Raw genomic sequence first — 13,946 nt, forward strand, 5'->3', positions numbered from 1 at the left:
AACACCAAGAAAACCACAGGCCTGGGAAGTTAACAAAGCATTTTATTCCACAGGAAGAACAAGAACGACCCGACATGAGAAGCGAGTGGAAGAGCCGGACGGACTGGCGGCTGCGGTGGTGTTTACACACGGAACCGGGTGTCTGTTCTCGGGGTTGCCTCAAGCAGCCACGGCGGCATTTTGAGGCACAGATGCCACTTAAAAGCCAAGTGGCTCTGGAACCTTCTGAGCTGGAGGTGGGTACCACTCAGCAGCGAGACACTGGGGCTGGGAGGCTGCTGTCCCCTCTCGGCGAGGGTGGCCAGGCCCAGCGGTGCCCTCTGGCTGGCCTCTCCATGGGCAGAGAAAGCAGCTGTGGTTGGGCAGCGGCCTGGGTTGGCCAGCTGGGCTGGGTCAGGGAATTAGGATGGCTTTGGATTTCTCCTTATCCGATTTCTTTTTCCATTTACTTCACTTTCCTCGGGGAGGAACCGTGACTGGAGGCAGCATGAGAAGCGGTGGAGATGGTCCTCACCAAGCCTCGGGCATCGCTGGCTGGAGGCCAGCTCGCAAGGAAACAGGCATCCATGGAGCCAGGGCCAAAGCTGCTTCCCCCAGAGCTTCGGATTCTTTCCTGGCAAACCAGGAACCTGTGCCCAGAGCCCCCGAGGCCTCCTCGCCACACCTGGCATGCAGGCAGCGAAGGCAGGGCGCCCGGAGAGCTCTCGGCTGGTGCCCACCTGCCCCCACCCAGCCCCACCCCGTTTGGTCTTTGGATCCCACTGGAACATTCTCAGGCGCAAATGTCAGGGAGGCGTTGCGCAATCGGGGGAGATGGACAACTATTTCAAGGGCCGATTAAATTAGAAAGGAGGGTGGGGGGGCCTGGGCCGGGAAGCACCGTCCTGCAGGAGGCCCTCGCCCGCCCGGCTTTCTGCCGTCAGAGCCCAGAATATCCCGTTGCTGCGGGCGGAAGGCAGACTCGTTCTCTTTAGTAACACTAAGCTCCTCGCCATGGCACAGAGATTCAGGGACTTCATTCCAGAAAGTGACAGAGGCTCTGATGACAGCCCTTCCCAGGGCCTCATCTGGAAGAGGTCGTGATGGAGGCGGCGGGCTGCGGAGGCGAACGTGTGGGGTGCAGGGAGGGAGGCCAGGCCTGCAGAGCACTGTGTGGCCCGACTGCCCGCCAGCAAAAACCCACCCACCAACCAACCAACCAACCAACGGCCCTGCAGGACCAGGTGGCAGCTCTGCAGGTCCCGGAATCGGGGTTCTGTGACACCAGACCCTGGAGTGCAAGTCCACCCTTGCGAACACCCTGAGCTGAAGTGCCTCTTGCTTCTTTGAGGACCACCCCACACCCGGCGGGAGGGAGAGGCGAGATCAGTGCCATCTGTATCTTGGAAGGACCCGGGTCATGTGTTGGAAGCTGTCTCCACGCCCACTGGCCCACCGAGTCGTTTCAGATCTCGGCTGCATGTGACATGGTGGTGGACGCTGATTAGCTTTATGAAAATGAACATTTTAAATCACAAGGCTAGTCATTCATTTTATAGTGAACCCCTTCCCCCAACCCCCCAACTTGTCTCTTCTTCACAGAAAAGGAGAACGCAACAAGGCCGGGAAGGGAGGCACTCATACGGCCTTGTGGCGTCGGAACCGAAAGCCAGGCACAGGGAGGTCGGGCCACATCTTGGTACCATGAAGTGACCCAGCCCGTTAATACTCATACTTCCTTCCCTTTCCTAGGACACGCCCTCTTGCTCGCCCCGTGTCCCCGCCACTGCGTCGGGCCGGCTGCGTGGGGCCGTGGAGCTGGTGCCTGCGGCTTTATTCCGAAGTCCTCGGCCCTTCTCCGCTGCTGCCCAGGAGGAAAGCGTCCTTACCGTGGGCCTCAGGAAACGTGCGGTTTTTTGATTTGTTAAAACAAAGATTTCCACGGACTTTTTCCTTCGAAACCAAACGGACTCCCCGATACTCACCCAGGGAAAGCTTGGTGCTCGTGTGGGCGAGTGCAGTCACAACACCCGATTTCCCTCAAAGCCCGGCTAAGCAGGAGACGGGCAGGAAAATAACCTGTTATAATCTAACACCTGCCTTTAAAAAGGCAGAGAGAAATACAGAGAAGATGGGTTTCTGGGCCATTCCCCGCCTCTGCGAGGACCGGCTCCGGTTCTGGCCCGAGATCCGCAGGTCCGAGGGGGCTCTCCAGCACCGCCCGCCCACCCACAGGCCCCTGTGCTGGGAACTCGCTGGTTTCCGGCCCTGAGACCTGACACATTCCAGCTTTCGAGTGCCTTTCAGAGAGTTCCCTGAACCAGACGCGTGGAGTTAGTGCAACAGAAGATCCAATATAACTTTATATTACTTTACAGTCAATAAGCCTTTACACACATCACAGGCCCTGCTGGGAAATACGCCTACATATTTACAAACACAGTTGTACATATATACATGGTAACAAAATACAGGGCAGTCCAAAAATTAGGTTCATCTCAGACACTTTTTAACGTTATTCAACCAATACCTTTAAAAAATTACTTCCCCATAATCTAAAGTGACCCCTGGCCCACAAATCAATGCGGTTGGTTTCCATTAGTATCCCCATCAGCATTTGCTTCCTCTCGTTCCTTGAGATCGCCCCCCAAACCGTGCTGAGGCTCGGCCTCTACCTCAGGCTTCCGACTGGCAGGTGGGTCCGAGCCCCGCTCAGCCTCAGCCTCAGGAGTCCAGCTCCAGCTGCTCCTGATTCTCACTGAGCCTCAGCATCAGCTGCTGTTCATAGTACAGGCTCTTCGCATAGTTTATCTCCTGGGATAGCTTGACCGCGAGGACCTCCGATTTCACGTGGACCTGCAGGACAGAATGGAGTGAGCACCTGCCCCGCCCAGGGCAGGGGGGGGGGTGGGGGGTGGGGGCGGATGGACAGCCACAGGGCCCAGCTGTAGACACCAGGACGTGCATTTTAAGAGACGGCCTCCAGGGCCCTACTCCCAGTTAATGTTGATTTCGGTGGTGGTGGTGGTGGGGGGGTGGGGACACGGAATCTGTGTCTTTTAATAAGTTCCCCGGTGACTGTGCATCCAACCCGCAGTGACCTGAGGATGGGGACTCCCTGTACCTGGGGACCAGCTTCGGCTCCTGCAGGCTAAGAGCACGAATAAGGGACTGCACCTTGGGATTCAAACCCACACCCGGCCCACAAAGGCCTCCGGCCTTCCTCATCCAGAACGCGGAGTGGCTCACTTGCCTTGAAAGGGGCAGCCATGCAGCCGGTCAGGCTCCCCATCTTGGGAGGGAACTTGTGGAAATAACTCATGCTTTTGGGTGTTAACTCTGTTAATCTACCAGCCCTGACTTAAGCCAATGACCCCAGGGGAGCCTGCACAAGCCAAACCAAACCCAAGTACATTCCTGGGCAGGAGAAGGTCAAGGGAAAGAGGCCCCCCAAGGCTGGTTGCTATTTCTGATCTGTAGAAAGACCCAGAGATAAGCAGGGGCATTTAATGACGCACCCTTCCCTCATGCGGGCCTGCGAATGCCGGCATTCGGGAGGAAGGAGCAGGACTAGCCCTGGGCTTCATGGAGACCGAGTCGGAAGAGGGCCAGGACGGGCTTCCTCCCACATGCTCCCGGAGCCAGCGGTCCCTCCCAGGAGACGGCCACGTGGTCTGGGGTCACACGGCACCTGGGTTTGAACCCCAGCTCCTTACGGCGATGGCTGGTTATTAATAGCAACATCCTTTTTTAAAAGTCCTGCCATAGCAACATCTTCTAGCCTTTTATACTTAAAAATGTAAATGTTACTTATGGAGCACTTACCCTGGGTAGAGGCCTCTGCTAGATAGTGCATCTTTGCACAGAAAAAGTTAGTTTCCAACTGTTACACGGGAGAAACAAGAGAAGCCGGTGTGCTGACACCGTCCTGGACCCAGTGCGCCCAGAGTCACAGCTGGGAAAAGCCCCGCATCATGTCAGTGGGTCCCCACTGCTAACGTCCACGGGCCCTGAGGCACAGGTGCTGGCACGTGCTGGGCCCCAGAGGCAGAGCTGGGAGGCAGCACCCCCTCGGGAGCATGCAGCCAGCTCCTCTGTGCGGGACTGGGAGGCAGCACCCCCTCGTGAGCACGCAGCCAGCTCCTCTGTGCGGGAGGAGGCAGCACCCCCGTGAGCACGCAGCCAGCTCCTCTGTGCGGGACTGGGAGGCAGCACCCCCTCGTGAGCACGCAGCCAGCTCCTCTGTGCGGGACTGGGAGGCAGCACCCCCTCGTGAGCACGCAGCCAGCTCCTCTGTGCGGGACTGGGAGGCAGCACCCCCTCGTGAGCACGCAGCCAGCTCCTCTGTGCGGGACTGGGAGGCAGCACCCCCGTGAGCACGCAGCCAGCTCCTCCAGGCTTGACAGGGAGGCAGCACCCCCGTGAGCACGCAGCCAGCTCCTCCGGGCTTGACAGGGAGGCAGCACCCCTGGGGTAACAGCCCAGCCTGGCCCCGCAGAGAGCTCCCGGGAGGAGAGTGAGCAGGCAGAGGTGCCCGTGGGCCTCGCTGTCTCGCACACTCTGACCACGTGGTTCAGGAGGGCGGAGGGGTGGCTGTGTGCACTCACCATGGGCTTCTGCTGGGACGGGCCGGGGATGGACACTCCGCTGCTCGTGTTCACCGCCTTCTTGGTCACCTGCACGTACACCTTCCCGTGGTCTTTGGAGACGAGGCAGTGGTAGAGATCGTCGTACTTGACTTCCAGGAAAATGGCCTCCCGGTCTACGTAGTCCCCGCTTTTCAGGAAGTAGACGGCCTTGGAGGAGATGAGCACGCAGTAGCTGTCGATGTTCTCCACGGCGATGAAGCTGCCAAGCAGAGGGGACATGAGCAAGGCGCCCGGAGCTCTCTCCCTGTCGCTGAGCCAGCGGGGGTGTGTGTGGGGGTGCGCCCTGGTGTCCAAAGGCCTGTCCCCAGTTCAGGCTCCCCCCCCACCCCCCGTTTCCTTGTTTATGAATTAGGAACAAAAGCAAGGCTGGCATCGCGGCCCCTTCCACAGGCAGCTCGACCAATGTTAGCGCATGATGACGGCCAACAAGAGAAACCACTTGACCCTGAAAGTGTGCTGTGTGGGCGTCTCCAGGGAGACCTGTCAGGTAGCGTAGGGCTTGGAGAAAACTAACAATGCTCTGCTGGACGAAACAGGAAGGAAAGAGAACGTGCTGAAGTGTGGACGGAGCGGCTGAGGAAGCTCTCAGGGCGCCGGGAGCCACGCCGGCAGGCAGGCCAGGGGTGGAGATGGACGGAGGCAGTGGAACCAAACAGGTCGCCCAAGGGGCCCGAGGCCCCGCGTTTGCCCTCCGACATCTACGTCCTTCCTGCCTCCGTCCTAAGAGGAGGCTGCGCGGCCTCTGCTCAGCACCTCCAGGGCCGGGCCCCGGTGGGACCCCCACTCCCTCTGCAGAAACGCCACCGGCAGGTGCTTTTGCTAGTCCAGCTGCAATCCTGACTTTCCTAACTTTCAGCCATTGCTTCTCAGGGCTTTAGGGCAGCTCAGAAAAAACCTCCTCCCTCCCCTCCCCAGAGCGCCCAGATGAAGGGAAGGTCTGCAGGGTAAGCCTCGCTCAGCCCCCGAATGCAGCGCAGTGACCCGGGGGCTGTGGCAGCTCCGGCCTGGCTGCCTCTCGCATCTGTGACAGCCTCCACAATGGGCGGCCAGCGACGGAGAGCTGACCGCAGGCTGGCTGTCAGGCTGCGGCCCCCTGGGCCTTGATGTCCTGAGAGGAATTTGCAAACTGTTGCTCAGAGCCCAGGCTGCCCTCGGAGCTGCTGGAGGACCAGGTCCCAGGACGGCTTTGTCTCGACGTCAGGGAAGGAGGCCTGCCTGCTGGTGACAGGCGGCTTTCCTCTCAGTCCCAGCATGTGCCAGGCACTTGCCACCCTGCATTCAGGACACACGGTCCTCAGCCACCTCCATCCTCCCTCTCAGCCACCTCCATGCTCCCCTCAGCCACCTCCATCCTCCATCCTGAGGTCTCACAAGTCCCAACCTCTCGGAGTTTCCCCATGAGGCACTCCAACCCCACCCCACTTTTGAACACCTAACTGCTCACCTTCAAAAGCACCGTCAGACACTCAGGTGTCCTGTCTCTGGTTCCTGGACAGGACTCGGCGCTGGCTATGCTGATGGAGCAGTGGGTCCCCACCACCGAGCACCTGCTCGGCAAGGACCGCCTGCTTCCAGTCGCCATTGAATCACGGCCTCATATGGCCAAACTGGAGTTTACTGTTCTAGTCCAACTGGTGGGCAATGCCAAGAATGCAGACTTGTGACGTCTCGATGCTCAAATGAAAACCACCCAGCAGCTTTGGGGTCCAGGCCGCTCAGCACACAAGCCTCACCTCCTGGGCCTGCCAGTCCTAGGACAGAGCTTGACCTCTTGCTGGCACTACATGGGATCTACATCGCTGGTCCAGGGGGAAGGAAAGGGACAGAGAGGCAGACAGACAGAGAGTGGTAAACACTGCTTCCCGACTAAGAGGAAGCACCACAGGGCCAGCCAGGCCCTGCTGGGGAATCAGGTGCAGGGGGAGTACGGCCATGGCTGCCGGTGCCGGTGAGGGGCAGGTGGCTGCGGAGGCTGGACTGGCTCTCGAAGGAGACCCCCAAAGCTGGCCCGTGCAGTTGGGTGAGGGCAGGAATGTGCCCTAAAAATCCAACTGAGATGATTTCTGTTCTGGGCCCCTCTGCCCCCCACCCCCGCCCCCACGCTCACCCCGGCTGGCAGCCCCTGCGGCTGACGTGCATAGCCCTGGAAAGGGCCAGCCTCCCTTCCACGCCCGCCCAGTGGCTGGCATTATTAGTGCGCTTTCCACTGGAACTTTTATAGGCTTTAAAATAGACTCCTTTTCAAGATGCCACAGATGGCGCAAGTCCTGGGTCAGGCCAGAACCCTGGGGGGCAGGGCAGCTCTGAGCCGGGAGGCCGTGCTGGGTGGCACCTCCCACGGTGCGCACTCGCGGCAGCAGAGGGAAACCCTGTGGGCTGTGGATCCGCCAGGCCAGCTGCCTTCTCTGCGGTCCAGTTTCTTCATCAGACAGAGATGATACTACCTGTCAGCTTCCGGCACAAACTTAGTGAAGTCAAAAGAATTCAAGGCCATACAGATCAGGGAGGGACGGGAGCAGTAAAGGGCACAGACCTCGACTCTGGAATCCTGGGGCCCATTCCCAGGAATGTAGTCAGAGTTAAGCCTCGGATTGACCTGTGGCAGAGCCACAAAGAAGTCCCAGCTTAGAGGGCAGAGCCCTCTTAGCTTAATTAAGCTTAACCTTATACCCTCCCTAGTTCCTTCCTTGGTGGCTAATGGACTGTGGGAGGTGCAGCAAGTGCTGCCCAAACAAGTGAAACTCACAAGAACATTGTAACTATGTTGACCAGTACCTTGTTTTTCTCTGACTATAAAATAAAGCCTCGCCGAAACGGTTTGGCTCAGTGGATAGAGCGTCGGCCTGCGGACTGAGGGGTCCCGGGTTTGATTCCAGTCAAGGGCATGTACCTTGGTTGCGGGCACATCCCCAGTAGGGGGCGTGCAGGAGGCAGCTGATGGATCTCTCTCATCGATGTTTCTAACTCTCTATCCCTCTCCCTTACTCTCTGTAAAAAATCAATAAAATACATATTTTTTTAAAAAAATAAAGCCTCAGCTTGCTGGCTGGATCCTTCTCTGTGGCCTCATCCAGGCACAGGAGATCCACCGAGCCCCAGCTATATTCTCTTTGTCTGTCTTTTCTTTAATCCTTCACCGCCCCTCCTCAGGCTCACTAAACCCTTGGCTGTGCTGGCACGGCACACAGGAAGGAAGACAGTGAGCCACAGCAGGCAGCTGGAGCACAGGATCCCCATCCCGGATGGCACAGGATCCCCACCACAGTTGCCACAGGAACCCCACCCCAGTTGGCACAGGATCCCTACCCTGGACGGCACAGGATCCCCACCCCGGATGGCACAGGATCCCCTCCCTAGTTAGCACAGGAACCCAGAGATGGACCTGGCAAACCAATCTCCATTTTCCTCCTGCCACTTCCTTGGCAGCGCCCCTCTCACACACATGTGCACGTGCACATACTAGTATACACTTGCAGGCATATGCACACATACACACGTGTGTGTGCATATACACACAATGCACACACATACATGCACACACACTTTTTTTTTTAATTATAAAATCTGGAAACCACATTGAAGAATAAATGAAACTGAGCTCAAGATGAGGGGTTCTCTCTTGTAATGGAGACCAACCCCAAACTCGTCACTGCCAGAAGGGAGCCAAAAGTTGGGGTGTAAGAGAAGCAGGGCCCAGCAGTGCTCCGCTGCCAGCACCCTCCCTTCCTGGCCATCCCCCGCGGAGGCCTGCCTCCCCAGGCTTCACTTGAGGGGCTCAGGGCTCGCCAACGGAGCAGCCGCGGCTACCGCTGTGTGCCTGTTGAGTCAGACGCTGGCTTCCTGCTCTGTCCCCCATGTAACCGCGCTTCTTCACGCAGGGCTGCTCCGGCCACGAAGGCGTGGCGCTGGGACACCGCAAGGCTGACACAGAGAAAGACAGCCCCCGGGTCTCAGGTGGCCCTGAGTGCATGCCGCTAGTCTCTGACCTGCTGGGGACTCCGAGGGATGGGGAATAAAAGCACGTGGTAGGAACAGAGCTCGGGACCAGGACATCCCTCAGACACGAGCGCCGGGAGGCCACCGGCTTCTGGAGCCTGTCTCAGGTTGCTGTAGGTGCTACCAATCCTACACAAAGCAGGGTTTTTAGACTTGGGTTAAAAGGTTTACTTTAACTCTCCTTTACGAAGAGAAAGAGGAACACTGACTTGGGATAGTGTCAAAGTTTCTTCAGAGAGAAAGGAAGGCTGAGCACACGGCGCACACCACCCTGGGAGCTCGGGCACCCGGACAACACCCCAGACCACGACCACCTCGGGGGCTTGCTCAGCAGCACCGGTGGCATCACCAACGCCAGTCCGGGCTCGCACTCGGTGGCATGGAACGCCTCCTCCAGGCCACATGGGCAACGGGACCTTCTCCCTTCTCTCCGCAGCACATCTCTCCTCCGCCTGCGGGACCAGGATGGCCCACAGCTTCCCCAGCTTTCCAGGCTGCATTGATCACTTCCCAGTGGCCCATAACACATGGCTCACACTTCTATTTTAAAAGCAATCCTGTGTTACAGATAGTTGGTGATATTGTCTGTTACCCCTGCTAGACTGTAAACGTGTCGAGGAAACAGCAAATTCCTTACTCGTCCTTGCACAGTAGAATTCAATAAATGTACATGCTTGGTAGTCTCAGAAAATGACAATGAAATGTCATCGTAAGGTCAACGTGCCACTTCGCATGCTGGCTGCAGTCTACCCTGTGGTAAAGGTAAAACATCCTCTCAGATCTCCTGCGTTTATGGATTAAAGATTTAGCAAGTCCTTACCCTCAGTCAGGACAGCTAGAAAACCCGCCACATGAAAGTTGTAATTTGGTGGCATATCAAAGCATGTCAACTCCCTAGGTGTCAATGCTTATGATAGATTATTTCCTGGTTTAGAAAAGGAAGCCACTGAACTCTATCCCTTCCTCACAAGGACCTGTCTTGTTTTGACTATGAGGTTTGTATTTACAATTACGTGCTATTAGAATCAACACTATGACCTGTGCTCAAACAAATCTTCCTGCTTTCTCTCTCTCTATCTGCAACGGCTCAAGAAGGACAGGTGAGACACAAATACCATAAACATTACGTTTACAAAGAGGGTAAGGGGGGAGAAGATTACTCTGGTTTTATTTCTTCCTGTGCTCTCTGAACTTGCTAACCATGCATGAGTTTATTTCATCAAAAAGAGAAAGGACTTAGCTCATTGGTGGGTCTATAGGCTATGTTTGTTTTATTTTTTATATTTTTTCTGTACGTAACTTGGTCTGCGATGAAGGATTGGAAATAAAATAGCCACTTCTATTATTTATTTATTTATTTCTTTCTTTTTAAAGAAAATGAGGTTCCTGGCTACAGATAGACACCAGTCATAAAGAAAAGTCAATTTAATCAGATAGGACAAATTTTACTTTGACATCAGCTTAAGCCAGAGGGATCCTGTTTCAAAACCCAAATTGAGAAAAATGGGAAGCAATGGTAATTCTGCAACATACCAGAGAAATATTCGATTCATTCGAAACTAAAGCCTCCGCAGCTGGCCAGACCTTCAGTCGCATGTCAGTAACTATCTTTTTAATACTAATTAATTAAATAAAATGAAAAAAAATGGGATGAAACTTGATCTGGGAGCACTAAGTTGAAGTAACCATGGCACTGGGACTTTGTGGGGTTTTCGCTACATCAGGAAGTAATTACACAATATTTTCCAGAAGTGAAACAGTGAGTCTAACTGGAAAAAAATGTGGAAACATTTAGTTAGAACAGTAGAGCAAGGTATTAAAGATCCTTTTAAGGGGTTAACTCTGAAGGAAAATATGCAAATAATTAGGTCTGTAAACATGTTCTTAATTACAATTCTAGGATAAAAGTCAGAGGTATAATTGGCACTCGTGTGCTTTTCCTGAAAACCCTTTCTTGCAAAGTGACGATTCTAATGCTCATGTCGCCGGGAGGATCCTGCCTGGCAGCTGAGGACCCATCAGAGAAACACCGCTGAGTCCCTGGCGGCGACTCCTCGCACATGGAGGAAGGCCGTGGGCACCTGCCTCCTTCCACACTCACCGGCGAGATTTACCCCACATGCGTGGAGACACATGGTTTTCATCTTTAGTCAAACTTCACTCATGCCAATCTCTTTCCCCAGTTCACATGAACTTCAAGAGTTTCAGGAAATCTATTTTACCGACTCCACTCGGATTCCCGTTTTCAGTTTGCCACGGCTGTTCTCAGGGGGTGTGGCTCACTTTCTCCCCGAGCTTCTGGCAAATGTCATTCTACCAAAAATGAATTTCGCAAGGACTAGAGATGGAATTAAATGCACAATGTACAGTAATTTATAATCTCAACCTTTGATACCACTCCAAAGAAGGAAAAGTGAACATTAATATGTTAAACTGCAGCTACACAAACATTTCCTGAGTGCCCATGACGTGCCAGGCACTGTTCTAGGTGCCGAGGGCTCTTCCGAGAATGGAACAGACACAGCTCCCTGCCCTCCTGGGGTCACCATTCTAGCAGACTCTGCCCTTGCCAGGTTGAACCTGAAGGATGACTTCTGGGCCTTCTATCCAAAGGCCAAAAGTCCCACCAGAAAAGTGGCACAGCCTGGCCAGCGTGGCTCAGTGGTTGCGTGTTGACCTATGAACCAGGAAGTCACGGTTCGATTCCTGGTCAGGGCACAATGCCTGGGTTGCAGGCTTGATCCCCAGTGTGGAGTGTGCAGGAGGATCAATGATTGATGTTTCTCTCTCTCCCTTCCTCTTTGAAATCAATAAAATATATATATATGTTTTAAAAAGTGGCATAAAGAGCAGTCACGTCACCAAATCCTCACAAGGAAGCAGGAATACACAGTCATCCCTGGAGAGAGACCCCATTAGGATTCGGATACTGGCGTGATGGCCAGGGCTGAGGCTGGACTAAAACAACAGAACGTACGAATGATGCCTGCCATGGCCTGAATTAAGTCCCCCTTCATTTCCTATGTTGGAGCTCTCACCCCGATGTGACTGTTTGGAGCATGAAAGTAATTAAGGTCAAATGAAGTCCTAAGGGTGAGGCCCTGATCCTACAGGATTAGTGTTCTTATGAGAGACACCAGACAGAGATCTCACTCTCTATCCTGTGCCACGTGAGGACACAGCAAGAAGGTGGCCACCTGCAAGCCAAGAAGAGAGCCTTCACCAGTAACGAAATCGGGCATCGCCTTGACCTTGGACTTCCCAATGTCCCAAACTATAAGAAAATAAATTTTGTTGTTTAAGCCACTCTGTCTGTGGTGTTTTGTTACAGCAGCTGGAGCTGCCTGAGACAATGTAATGCACCTCCATCAAGAGCCCTCCCAGGAACACTGCAGAGGGTGTGGGTAACACCAAACACATCCAGGGAGGCGCCATCCTATCCAACGGGCAACAAATGGATTCTGGATCTGACTGCTGATGCCCCCATTCAAATGCTGCTACAGAAATACGAGATGGAGTCAGTTCACCACTGTCTCTACCAATGACACTGAAGGTTACCCTCTACTTTGGACACTTCTCCACCAACCCAAAAGCAGCCACAGCCCTCAGAAACTTCCCTCGTTTGCTTTATCTTAAAGTGATACATAACCATTGAAAGAAATTAAACCAGCGCTGGCCGGGGGCTCAGCTGTTTGGAGTGTCATCCGTACACCAAAAAGACTATGGTTCTATTCCTCGTCAGGGCACATACCTAGGTTGTGGGTTCAATTCCCCATTGGGGCACCTATATGAGGCAACTGACCAATGTTTCTCTCTCTTTCTCTCTCTCTCTCTCAAATCAATAAACATATCCCTGGGTAAGGATAAAAAATAAAAGAAATTAAACTAGCATTTGCTACTCATCAGGCATAACTAACGGCTTTCTCTGGTGGCTCTAACACTTACTTAGGCTAGTGAGCATATTATATGAAAAGTCCCCACAGAATACCCTAAAATAGTGATATACTGAATTCTATCCTATCAACTCGGGATAATTTCACTAGTTTAAAATACTACAAGAGCCCAGGAATAGAAGGCTCCTCATTCAAAGAGAAACAAAACAATCCTAAGAAAATTGCATTCCCCAAATTTTCCGTGACTAGTTATTATTGGTTTATCTGCTGTGTTTCACTAGCTTTCAGCAGCAAACACTGGAACACTAAAGTTTAAGACAATTTTACAGGGTTTTGGAAAAAACCCTTAAAATTGAGAGTATTTTATTATCGTCTCTCTTTGATCTAGAAAGAAACTGCCACTTTCTAGAAATAAAACATGAAGGCCCCGCTCTGAAACTCAGTTTGAGAAGCACAGCTTTAAGAAAAAGGCTGTTTTCAAGCGGCTTATCTGAACCTCTAAAACATTTGGGCCCAGGAATCTCTGACCAGTTCCAAGGTCTAAGAGTCATGATGATACTCGGGTCAGATGGGAACTTCTCAGACTCAGAGACAGAAGAGACAACTCGGCAACCAACAGGGCCGGTTCCCCACTTACAACTCGTCCTGTATGTTGTCCGTCAGCTTGAAGAGCTGCTCCTGCCCTTCGGCCTGGCTCTCCGAGTAGCGGGGGAGCAACCCCTGGGGCCCCGTGCAGCACCGCGGCTTCCGCACCCTCTGCGCCTGCGTCCTGCATGGGGAAAGGGACAAAAACAGAGGTTAGGTGTTAAAATGATTTCCCAGCTTCATCTAAGACAAACCCACTACTTCCTACCACACACACTCTACGTTTAGTGACTGGAGTTAAACCACAGTATTCACTGTAATGCACAATGAGATTGGGGTTGAATACACCAATTTTGAATTAGAACCTTGCCTTCGCCTTCTCCTAGCTATGTGAAAATGGACAAGTCGGTTAACTTCTTTAACCCTCGGTTCATTTTCTCTGTAAAATCAAATCAAATAATGCCCGGCACGCCCGTGCCTGACAGAATGTGGCTGTCCACCAGCGGTGGCCGTGCCTGCTGTGGTCATCACGGCTGGACTTCGATCCGGGCACCTCCAGACTTGCAGGGATGGGGGAGAAGGGTGAGGGACTGTGGGCATTTAAAAGCACATGCCCAGCTGCTGGATTTCTTCTACGATGCGCTCAGCTGCCTGGGGACAGGGTGAGGGGCCCAGGAACCACGTGAGGAGGGAGAAAGGCTCCGTGGACGGGCCCCAGGCCACAGCCTGGGTCCCGCAGTGGCTCTCACTCAGGCCACTCAGCTGTCGGCTGCCCGAAGGAATCTGCTTTGCTATGGCTTTCGGGGCAGTGATGTTGTCTTTGTCCACAAACCACATACAGGAT

The 13,946-nt window shown here is 53.9% G+C and overlaps 1 protein-coding gene across 1 annotated transcript in view; it reads right to left on the reverse strand.

The window, feature by feature from the left end:
- Positions 1 to 2,324: 2,324 nt before the first annotated feature.
- Positions 2,325 to 13,946, reverse strand: part of VPS13D (vacuolar protein sorting 13 homolog D) — a 221,701-nt gene continuing 210,079 nt past the window's right edge. The window contains exons 68-70 of the mRNA XM_081085636.1: positions 13,155 to 13,286; positions 4,587 to 4,827; positions 2,325 to 2,835 (exon numbers count right to left, since the gene is read on the reverse strand). Coding sequence (XP_080941762.1) covers positions 2,704 to 2,835; positions 4,587 to 4,827; positions 13,155 to 13,286 — 505 coding nt within the window. The 3' untranslated portion in view covers positions 2,325 to 2,703. The remainder of the gene's footprint in view (positions 2,836 to 4,586; positions 4,828 to 13,154; positions 13,287 to 13,946) is intronic.

The sequence above is a fragment of the Myotis nattereri genome (genome assembly GCF_964212035.1).
Source record: "Myotis nattereri genome assembly, chromosome: 3".
NCBI classification, from domain to species: domain Eukaryota; kingdom Metazoa; phylum Chordata; class Mammalia; order Chiroptera; family Vespertilionidae; genus Myotis; species Myotis nattereri.